General features: G+C 38.3%; 2 protein-coding genes across 2 annotated transcripts; both read left to right on the plus strand.

The window, feature by feature from the left end:
• The first annotated feature begins 281 nt into the window (after window positions 1–281).
• Window positions 282–3,147, plus strand: LOC125477877 (mitochondrial outer membrane protein porin of 36 kDa). Its single transcript, XM_048585394.1, has 6 exons — window positions 282–422; window positions 525–592; window positions 1,250–1,360; window positions 1,982–2,068; window positions 2,211–2,419; window positions 2,561–3,147. The coding sequence occupies exons 1-6, from the start codon at window positions 374–376 to the stop codon at window positions 2,865–2,867; spliced, it is 831 nt and encodes a 276-aa protein (XP_048441351.1). The 5' UTR covers window positions 282–373; the 3' UTR covers window positions 2,868–3,147.
• Window positions 3,148–4,213: 1,066 nt separating this feature from the next.
• LOC125477584 (alpha-amylase 3, chloroplastic-like) lies at window positions 4,214–10,975 on the plus strand. Its single transcript, XM_048584864.1, has 13 exons — window positions 4,214–4,593; window positions 4,840–4,970; window positions 5,055–5,109; window positions 5,185–5,307; window positions 5,412–5,532; window positions 5,987–6,345; window positions 7,253–7,908; window positions 8,273–8,462; window positions 9,159–9,265; window positions 9,452–9,701; window positions 9,812–9,934; window positions 10,037–10,204; window positions 10,336–10,975. The coding sequence occupies exons 1-13, from the start codon at window positions 4,294–4,296 to the stop codon at window positions 10,519–10,521; spliced, it is 2,769 nt and encodes a 922-aa protein (XP_048440821.1). The 5' UTR covers window positions 4,214–4,293; the 3' UTR covers window positions 10,522–10,975.
• Window positions 10,976–11,419: the final 444 nt, after the last annotated feature.

The raw sequence follows: 11,419 nt of genomic DNA on the forward strand, positions 1-11,419 counted from the left end.
TGTAAATAAAAATTCAGGAAAATATATAAAGAAAATAAATCAGCAAACAAAACAATAAAGCACTCGAGGAAAAAACAATTAATATATAATTTATTTCCACGTGTCTCACGAAACAACGCCAAAAATGCGAAGTTGCCCAACGCAACCTCTCGTACGATTCTTGAGGTCCAAATCAACGGCCACAAACCTGTACCTCTCCCCAGTACAAGATCCAACGGCCCACGCCTCTCTCCTCAGTCTCAACTAACACCGTTCCTAGGGTTTCTAGGTTAGGCCCATTTTGCTCCTTCTTCTTCTTCAGTTTAGAACCAGACCACAAATCCAGCTCCGCTTTCTCTGAAATTTTCCTTCCAAAATTTCTCGAGAAACAATCATGGTGAAGGGCCCAGGACTCTACTTCGATATCGGCAAGAAAGCTAGAGGTTCGCCCTTTTCATTTTCTCTTCATTTATTTTCTTGATTTATCGTATTTTCTATTTTTTTTTTCACTCGTGAAAATGTATATTTGTTTTTTTTCCGCCCAGATCTTCTCTACAAGGATTACCAGAGCGACCACAAGTTCACCGTCACCACTTACACTTCCACCGGACTTGTAAGCTTCTAATTTCCTATATTTTTTGTTAATTTTTTTCCCTTTTTGATTTTGATTTTTGTCCGAGAAATTAATAGTGCATCATTTTTCTTTTTGGAAATTTATTTTCTGTTTGGTTGCTGAGAAAGTGTTTAATTTAATTTTGCTGTACCAAATCTTTCAAGTCACATGATGAATACTAGAAGTTTAAGGTCTGCACTTACAGTCTACTTATCAGTTCACTAATATTCATGCTTCCGGTTATCAAAATGCTGGCTATTTTTCTGTAGTGAATTTAAAGGACTCGTTGAATTTTTTAAGCTAATTGATAAGTCACCTGTTTGATTGCTGTTTGTTCCAGCGGATTCCTTGGATTTGTAGCATGGTTTTTCATTGGTTTATGTTAAGTGATCTTGCAATGCCGTTGTGTTTGTAATGCTATGTTTTCGGTCGCTTTACTTGAAGGGGTCGGAGGTTTATTTTATACATTGAGCAGTTGAAAGTAATTTGATTGTCATTCTCAGATTTACACGCTGAGCCCTTTTGTTATTCCATTAGTAATCTGGCTGCTTGCTATGTGTGATTTATGTGGTGTGTTTTATATTTTTTGGATCCTACTCCCTTTGTTTTATCTGAATTTGTTTTGTTCTGATATTTGGATTCATTTTACTTCTCAAGGCAATCAGTTCAACTGGAATCAGGAAGGGTGAACTGTATCTTGGGGATGTGAGCACTCAGCTGAAGAACAAGAACATCACAACTGACGTGAAAGTTGACACCAACTCTAACGTAAGTCAACAGAGCTAATTGTATCTGCACTAGCATTTTTTTCTTCTCATGTAAAGAACAATAGGTCAATGCAGTAACTGGAAGCCTCCTGACCCTGAACTCATTACTGTTTGGTCATGTGTTTGTACGATCAGTATGAAGTTTTATGGTTTTCATAGCTAACTTTTGCAACTTTATCTTGGTACTTTGAAGATGTGCTCCATGTGATTTAACACATGAGACTTGATTTTTTTTATTTTTTTTTAAATCTCAGAAGCAGACTCTGTTGAATTGGTATAAGTTCTTCATTTTTCTTCCCAACTACTAGATAAGACTGTAAGCACATTTCGTGGCGTTGGTGCAACCGTTTAGGCCAAATTATACAAATTTCATTGTCTACATTTAGTTAGCTGATAATATTGTGTTACAGACTTCACCATCTTGTGTATGGTTCTTATAATTGTGCGCTTATCTTATATCGTTAATTTATTCGATACAGGGTTACATAAGCAAGTGTTAGTATTCTCCTTTTGTTGCACTGTAAATTTCATGCGGTGAACAGGCAACCTATAACTGATTATGCATGATGGAGTAATTTGGTTGCATTGTTATTGTGACTGATAATTGTCTTTCAACATGCAGCTTCTCACGACCATTACTATTGATGAACCTGCACCTGGTCTCAAGGCAATCTTTAGCTTCATTGCCCCTGACCAGAGATCTGGCAAGGTGAAGAATCATCGCGTCCATTTTCTGACTGACTTGTTGCTTCAGTTGTGTTCACTTTTTTGCTCTGTTAATGCATGTCTTATCGGGCATCATATGCATAAGTCATTTCTTCATGGTCCGAACTTGGGTGTCTTGTGAACAGGTGGAACTCCAATATCAGCATGAATATGCCGGGATAAGCACTAGCATTGGGTTGACTGCCAATCCGATTGTTAACTTTTCTGGTGTTGTGGGGAACAATCTTCTCTCTCTGGGAACTGATCTTTCTTTCGACACTGCCTCTGGCAACTTTACCAAAGTGAATGCAGGGTTGAATTTCACCCATTCTGACCTCATTGCCTCCCTGTTACTGTGAGTACTTCTGTTGACGAGATTGATAAACCATAATAGATCTTGTGTCATTATTTGAGTCGAGTTGGGCTTATTGCATATGTATGTTTAGGTTGATGTGGTCATTGCATGTGTGATCCGATATTGTTGGTGAATATACAGGAACGATAAAGCTGATACTATTACTGCTTCCTACTACCACACTGTAAGTCCACTCACCAACACTGCTGTTGGTGCGGAGCTGTCCCATAGCTTTTCAAGCAATGAAAACAGCCTCACAATCGGCACAGCGCATGCACTTGACCCTCTAACCACAGTGAAGGCTCGGGTGAACAACTATGGCAGGGCAAGCGCTCTCATCCAGCACGAGTGGCGTCCCAAGTCATTCTTCACCATCTCAGGAGAGGTCGATACCAGGGCAATAGAGAAGAGCGCAAAGATCGGTCTAGCCTTGGCACTCAAGCCCTAGTCGTAAGCAGGTATTCTGTGAAAATGGAACGTGGATTGTTTCTGTTTTTGCATGGTGGAGGGGGGAATAACAGTAGGTAGACAGAAGGGGAATTTTCTCTGATGAACTTGTGGTCCTTGTCCGGTGGTGGTATTCGTTTCCTTCATATCTTTGGCGGTAATCGGGTTGTATAAAATAATTGGCACGAACCGATGTCGTGTCATATTCCTTTTGAATGTCCTTCCAACCCAAATGTTGACGGAGGGTGTACGTTAAACTGCTTAATGTGGGTTTTTGTCAATCGCGGTATACGTCGAATATTTTTTTTTTCCCGATAATTAAGCAAAGTTGCGAACGTAGGGCAAATTCGAAGCGATGGTAATTGTTTCGTTAACTTAGATCACAAGTAATGGTGTGTTTTAGGTTTTTTATGCAAAGATCTTCCAATCCGACTTTTTTGGTTATTTTATTTTGGATCCAGCGATCTGTTTCTCGAAAGTTTGACAAAAGCGAGAAAGCTCGTGCCCGTGTATCACGTGGACGCGAGAATTCCTAATCCTAGATACCTTTGTGAAAGGAAAACAAAAGAGAATATCCAAAAATGCTTTTTGTGTGAGCGTAAGCATTTCGCCCCTAAAGAATGAAGACTTTTGTAAGGTGAGATTTTCTTTGAACTTTTTGACTTATGCTTCTTACGGATGGCAAAATCTTGATAGTAGTTGTTACGTATTTTTAATTCTTCATCTCTTTCATCAAGTGTATGGTGGAATTTCTGTAACGAAAATTTGAAACGGTAATCCATTTGATCATCACATCTTCACAACCTTTTAACATGGTAAAACATGAAAATCTATTAATCCGATTAAAAGAAAACTATGCTCTTATAACTTGTATTCGAAATTGTCTAGCTATTAATGGAGTTTGAATCCCTTTATTAGAAGTTTTTTTTCGTATAACAAGTAATATTGAGAAAAAAATTCAAAACTTAAACCTCGTTTTTAAAAATAAATATAATTCATCACTTTGAAATTAAATCACGATAAGTAATAAGTAGAATGATGATAAAATTATAAGTCAGATGTGATCTATTGTCTTGAATTTGAAACACTTATTAATTAAAATACTGATGATTCTCTGATTAAAGGCTTTGAAGACGTACCTTCGTGGATTACATCAAGATTACGCAAGCTTTGCAGTCGACATGCCTTTCTTCTTTTTTTTTTTTTTTTTGGAAAACGTAGTCGACTTGCTTTTGGCCCTCCTTTTTTTTGTTTTTTGGTGAACTGCTTTTGGCTTTTGGGTAATAAAAAAGTACTCAAGCTTTTTATACCGTTGATAATAAATAGAATAAAAAATAAATGAGATCCACCACCACCTTCTTCATTCTTTCCATATAAAATTCGTTTCTTTCATGCTCTCGGTCTCCTGAGTGGCCGTTGCTCATACCATGTCGACGGTTAGGATAGAGCCCCTCCTCCGGGACCTCCACCACTACCGTCGACAAAAACCCAGACACCGCCGTCCGCCGTCGAATCATCCATTAAAGCTCAGCTCTTCTTTCACTGCTTTTCCAAAGAAGCTAGTAGTCTCCAACGGCCGCAGCTTCTGTTACTTCCAGCCTCCCACTCCCAGGAGGGGTCCCACTCTCGGAGTCAGAGCTGCCTCCACCGATACAGCCACTGTCGAGACCTCCGAATCCGCCGATCCCTTCTACAAGAAGACCTTCCCTCTCAAGCGGACGGAAGTGGTTTGTGCTTTCTTTCCGCCATTTCTGAATTTGCTGTTTCTTTTGATTGTGGGTTGTCGACGCTGTTTGAATTTGTAGCCCAATTACTGAGCTCAAATTTCAAGCTCTGTGATTTCTCGATGAACAGTGTTTTCAAAGCTGGAAACTTCGATTGGTGCTCGTTTGTTTCGCACAGTTTCTCGGCGACCAAACAGAAAGTCAAAATTTCCTTCTGAATTATCTGATTTGGCCTCTTTGAAATGGTAGGTGGAGGGAAAGATCGTTGTGAAATTAGATCATGGGAAGAATGAAAAGAAGTGGGTGCTGACTGTGGGTTGTGATCTTCCTGGAAAATGGGTTCTTCACTGGGGAGTTTCTTTTGTGGACGATGTTAATGGGTAAAATCTTCGGACTTTAATAGTAGATTGCAATTACTCTCTCTCTCTCTCTCTCTCTCTAAAATGTTTGTTTGTATTGTGCAGCGAATGGGAACAGCCTCCTAGTGAAATGAGACCAGCTGGTTCAGTTCCCATCAAGGTATGTATTTGGGTTCTTAAGTTTGATTGCAGAGCTGTTGGTTGGAATGAATTTGATATACATGAGGATTTTCAGGACTATGCAATAGAGACACCCTTGAAGGAATCATTGTCGTCTGTGGGAGGCGATACATCTTATGAAGTGAAGATTGATGTTAAACCCAACAGCGCAATTGCAGCGATAAATTTTGTTCTCAAGGTTGTGATTTTCAACTAGTAAGCCCCTTATGTTATATATACCGGCTATTATGTTATTATGCCATCTTCAGTGTCTGCTCTTGTTGGGGTGTTTTGGTGTTGCAGGATGAAGAAACTGGTGCTTGGTATCAGCACAGAAGGAGGGACTTTAGAGTGCCTCTTGTCGCCTACCCACAAGACGATGACAATGTAGTTGGAGAAACAAAGGGCTTCGGCATGTGGCCAGGTTGTCAATGCCACTCTATTCTCTGGTTTGCTTGATTTATTTTGTTTGTAATACTGTTAAATCTGAACCAATTTGTGATCTTCGAAGAAATGGTGTAATAAAAGCCCAAAAGGAGACTGTCCTAATTCAGCTTAAGAGTGGAACTCCGATGTTTCTATACATTCTTAAAAATGATTCCTTTTCCACTTATCCTTAGATGCAGTTAAATGAATACAAAACAGGTTTTGTTTTGCTGGTGTGAGTCTATATTCATATGTAACCAATGTCAACAGTTAAGCCAAGTGTCTGTCTTGCAGTCGCGGCTAAATTCTAGAGCCCACAAATACGCACTCCTTTTGGCTGTGGAGGAGATGGGTTATGGTTGATTAGTTTTTCATTTTCACTTTTTCTCCACAGTTGTCCAACCTGAATTGAGTGAAAATTTGAAAATTGCTTGTGTCCAATTTGATTCTAGGAGTTTTGGGTAAACTATCCAACGTGTTCGTCAAAGCAGAATCATCAGATTCCAAAGATCAAGACAGCAGCGGCAGTGAATCCAGACACCCTCAACAGAAAACTACGTGTCTAGAAGGATTCTATGAAGAACTGCCAATTGCAAAAGAAATTTCTGTAAACAATTCAGTAACTGTTTCTGTTAGGAAGTGCCCTGAGACAGCTAAGAATCTACTATACTTGGAAACAGATTTACCTGATAATGCTGTTGTTCACTGGGGAGTTTGCAGAGATGATACTAAAATATGGGAAATTCCAGCTGCCCCGCATCCACCAGAAACAGTAGTATTCAAGGACAAGGCTTTGCGGACTCGATTACAGGTTTCTAAGTCCTTTTCTTTTCTTTTCTATTCCTTCTCCTCTCTTGTTCTTTATATTTTATTTATAGTTTTGTAGTTGACCATTCTCTCTCGTGGTATAAACACCAAATGTTTGTTGACTTCTTTTGTATAAAATCATTATGTTGTATTGTAGTTATGGGATCACTGTTATATTTTTGTTTGAATTTTTGGGGAAAGGAACAATTTCTAATACTTTTGCAGAACAACATAATAACTGGAAATCAGAGTTTAGTGATCCATTGTACAACTTCCAATAATTTTGAAGATCATGAACCTGGTGCTACATTGTTCGTTTTAGTTAACTCTTCTCGCATACAAATATCTCTGTGTTGGTTGAAGCATGATTTTGAACAGTAGAGAGATAGGGTATTGTTTTTGCGAGCATGTGTATGATCAGAGGCCTATACTATATAGAAATTGTAATCTTGATTATTTTATTCATAGCACAAAGGCCTATTTATCCAATCGTGTATGCTTAGCGAACAAGTAAGGATCTCTACAAATCAGGAATACAATCATAATTATTTACAATATTAATTCCCAAACCTCAGGAGAAACGGTTTCCTTGGACAAGACTCCTTCTGTAACTTATAGGAGGATTTTATTAGAAATTTTTTAATGCATACGTACTTGGTGTACATGATATACATGATAGAGAACTGTTGAATGCATATGTGTTCTGGCTATTAGCATCCTCATGCTCGCAGTAATTTGTATAATCGTAAATCTTAATTATACTTTCATTTTCTTTCTGCTTCTCTAGAAAAGCTTTAAAAGCAAGGTTTATTATCTGTTTTGTGCTTACTAAAGAATTTTTCTATTAAACTTGTCAAGAATGAATTATTTTCTTGATTAATTTTGTTATTATCATGGACTCTTGTGTGCAGCAAAAAGAGGGTGGAAATGGATGCTGGGGACTGTTTACTTTGGAAGAAGGACTCGCAGGATTTCTTTTTCTTTTGAAACTAAATGAAAGTACGTGGTTGAGATGTGTGGGAAATGACTTCTACATCCCCCTTTCAAGCTCAAAAAACGCAAATGTTTTACAAAGAGAGATTCAATCTGAAGATGCTCAGGTATCTGACGGAAGTACAGAAGCAGTAGAAGAAAATACTGCATATGCCGATGGATTAATCAATGAAATGAGGAACTTGGTGAGTGACGTTTTCTCTGATAGAAGTCAAAGGACAAGATCCAAAAAAGCACAAGAAGCCATTCTTCAAGAAATAGAAAAATTGGCTGCTGAAGCGTATAGTATCTTCAGAACTACTGTTCCGACTTTACCTGAGGAAACCATTGCAGAAACTGAAGATGTGAAAGTCGCCCCTGCCAAAATATGCTCAGGGACAGGAACAGGTTTCGAAATATTGTGCCAAGGTTTTAACTGGGAATCTAGTAAATCTGGAAGATGGTACATGGAACTCAAAAGTAAAGCTGCAGAGTTATCTTCACTAGGTTTCACTGTGATTTGGTTTCCACCTCCCACAGAGTCTGTTTCACCTGAAGGGTACATGCCCAGGGATTTATATAATCTGAACTCCAGGTAACATATGTTACATAATACTTTTGTCATGGTCTTCACAGTTCACCAATCACCACATGCGCACACACACACACCCCTATTTTTTGTAATTTTTTTGAGCAAATGAAAAAGTAGTTCGGCATACCTCTGACCTCTGTTTTCTTGGTTTATGCACATTCCACATACTTATTAACATACCAATTATTTGTTGAGTTTAAAGGTTTCATTCTTAATTATTTATTGTGGTAAAATTCCTTACTTGGTTCAGAGGGTTACTTTTATTTTTTAGTTTCGATACTGAACTCTCATTTAAGAGATGCTAGTTAGTATCTCTATGGGGAGGATCATGTAAAAGTAGTGATTGCTCCTTTCTCACACTTCTCAGATACGGAAATATGGACGAACTGAAGGAGACCGTGAAGGTATTCCATGACATCGGTATGAAAGTTCTTGGAGACGCTGTTCTGAATCACCGTTGTGCACATTATCGGAATCAAAATGGTGTTTGGAATATATTTGGTGGTCGTTTAAATTGGGATGATCGTGCAGTTGTTGCAGACGATCCACATTTTCAGGTATTTAACCTTTTTGTGCTCATCTGAATTTCATTTCAAGATAGTGTCATTGATATTTATTATTTAGTACATTTCATGTGCGCTCATGTGTACATGCAAAACTGTAGTTCATGGACTTGTTAGCATGTGATACAGCAATTTATTTTATGTGCGCATGTGATGTTGTAGTTTATGATGTTGTAACGTGACAAACTTCCAAAGACACTTAAACTTCGTTTGTGGAATGTCTACGGTGCCCAGTGTTGCAACTCCAAACACGGTGCTGCACAACCCCATACATAGTGCATGCACAGTCCAAATGGTGACCAATGACCATAGATTAGTATTTGGTTTCGATAATATAATAATAATAATGTTAGGACTTTTTAGCGAAACATGTTACCTGTTCTTTAGATAATCTTCTGTCTTTCTTGAGTTCCCTCACATGTGTAGTTAAAAACACTAATTCCCTATGTCTGTTCATTTCATTATAGAGTGATTATTTTGGAAAGCACTCTGTAATCTCCTTATGTTACTGAAAGAAAAACAGAACAAATGTGATGTAGGATGTCTTTCTATTTGAGTAACGTGTGCATGGTATATGTAGGTGATATCGAATGTTTATATGCCAATGTTTGCTTAACACGTTTTTTGGGAAAATTGTTTTATGTAGCTATTTTTTAAGATTTTTGAAAATGTTCTCTCTCTGTTATACAGGGAAGGGGTAACAAAAGTAGTGGAGATAGTTTTCATGCAGCCCCAAACATTGATCATTCACAAGATTTTGTGAGGAAGGATATCAGAGAATGGTTATGCTGGCTAAGGTTAATTCCTAACATGTTCTTATGCCCATTATGACGTGGAATATCAATTTGTGGACGTACCAGTACCTTGCAAAAATTGTGGACATGTTGTATGTTATCCAATTGAAGTGCAATCTCCCTTATGGTGCATGTTATGTTGAAAGTTTCTCTATTATGTTGATATAAATGTATGGCTGACCGTCACAGGAACGATATTGGGTACGACGGATGGAGGCTCGATTTTGTTAGAGGATTTTGGGGTGGCTATGTCAGGGACTACATTGATGCTAGTGAGCCCTACTTTGCTGTAGGCGAGTTTTGGGATTCCCTAAGTTATACATACGGGCAAATGGATCGCAATCAAGATGCACACAGGCAGAGAATTGTTGATTGGATCAACGCTACTAATGGAACTTGTGGTGCATTTGATGTCACAACAAAAGGGATTCTCCATGCAGTAAGTGTGCATCTTTGTAGTTTTAATTCCAACTGTAAAACTTCTATGACTTTGCTTTCCATGTTTGTATGGCGGATGCTACTTTTATTCACATGGAATTACTTGTACAGGCACTGGAAAGGTGCGAGTATTGGCGATTATCAGATGAGAAGGGTAAGCCTCCAGGGGTTCTTGGATGGTGGCCATCTCGTGCTGTCACTTTCATAGAGAATCATGATACTGGTTCTACTCAGGTTTGAACTGTTTTGATCTTGAATTCTCTGTTATTTTATAGTCGAGCATATTAATATTTAGAAGTATCAAGATACAAATTCTTTTATTCTTTCCTTTTGAAGGGTCATTGGAGGTTTCCAAATGGAAAAGAAATGCAGGGATATGCTTACATTTTGACTCATCCAGGAACACCTACAGTTTTCTATGACCACATTTTCTCTCACTACCAATCTGAAATTGCTGCTCTGATCTCTCTCAGAAACCGGAACAAGCTCAACTGTCGGAGTAGAGTAAGTATCACTAATCAAGTCGGTCTGACTTATAAGGAAATATAAGTTAAAATAGATTTCTGTTTTCATTCTTTTGTGGAAGATCAAGATATCATCGAAGCTTCGATTTCATTTTTCACTTTTCATTGTAGGTTAAAATCATCAAGGCAGAAAGAGACGTGTATGCTGCCATCATTGATGAAAAGGTTGTCATAAAAATCGGACCAGGTCATTACGAACCTGCTAGTGGACCTCAAAATTGGAATAAAAGCCTGGAGGGAAGAGACTACAAGGTCTGGGAAGCATCATTAGTTTTTTCCACACCGGTATGTATATAACTACAAGTATATAAAGTTGAGTACCAGATGATTCAATAAGGAAGCTCTCATATTTTACATCTTAAGCAAATAAAAGGATGCCAAGATAGAGTGATATGTAGACCGACCTGAGGATGGGGCGGATGGGGCAGTCCGACCTGCTTCAGCAGTACAGAATCGTGGTCAGTCGGCTGAGTGTGGAAGTGGTGAGCATGGTATTAGGTTGGAAAAGCAGTGCTCCATCTTACACATGCTGTTGATGATTTCCTTTTCCTAGTTGGATTAGATTTTGACAGCAGCAATGTTGTTTAAACCATCGTATCTCTGTCTCTTCTTGTTTTGCTTGTCCTTTGCATGGCATGGAAGTAACTTGTAAATATATAAAACTGATCTGAAACAAAGACTGGAAGATCCCAAACCCAGACTATGACAATGTTTTACAAAAAATTGGGACTCTGTAAGCCTTTGGTGAAAATGTCTGCAACCTGATCTTCAGTAGGAATGTTTCGAGCAACAATATCACCTTTTTGAACCATCTCCCGAACAAAATACTAATACAAGACAATCAATTCTGTGCAAGTATCTCTCCAAGTTGGGAGTTTGCATGGCCTGGCTCGATCTTCAGGTCCCAACTTTTTCATCAAATATTCAAGTCATAAGAACAATTATTGAACTCTAAAAAAATTGTTCCGTGAGTTTCTTATAGCAAGAATGGCCAGTAGATTTCAAAATCTAGCTCCACATTTTTATTTCAATCAAAGTCGACAAAGCTTAAACTTATCCATTCATACGGTAAAGATATATACTTGACTGACTATTTGGCTTGGTGAAAAAGGAGTGCCCTCCCCTAGCCCACCTACCGAGTAATGTTATTCATACTATATTTTTATACTATATTTCTATACCACTTTAGGTGGTA

The sequence above is a fragment of a genome, unplaced genomic scaffold (assembly GCF_019419815.1).
Source record: "Pyrus x bretschneideri cultivar Hongxiangsu unplaced genomic scaffold, Pyrus_bretschneideri_v1 Contig22, whole genome shotgun sequence".
In the NCBI taxonomy this organism is placed as follows: Eukaryota; Viridiplantae; Streptophyta; class Magnoliopsida; order Rosales; family Rosaceae; genus Pyrus; species Pyrus x bretschneideri.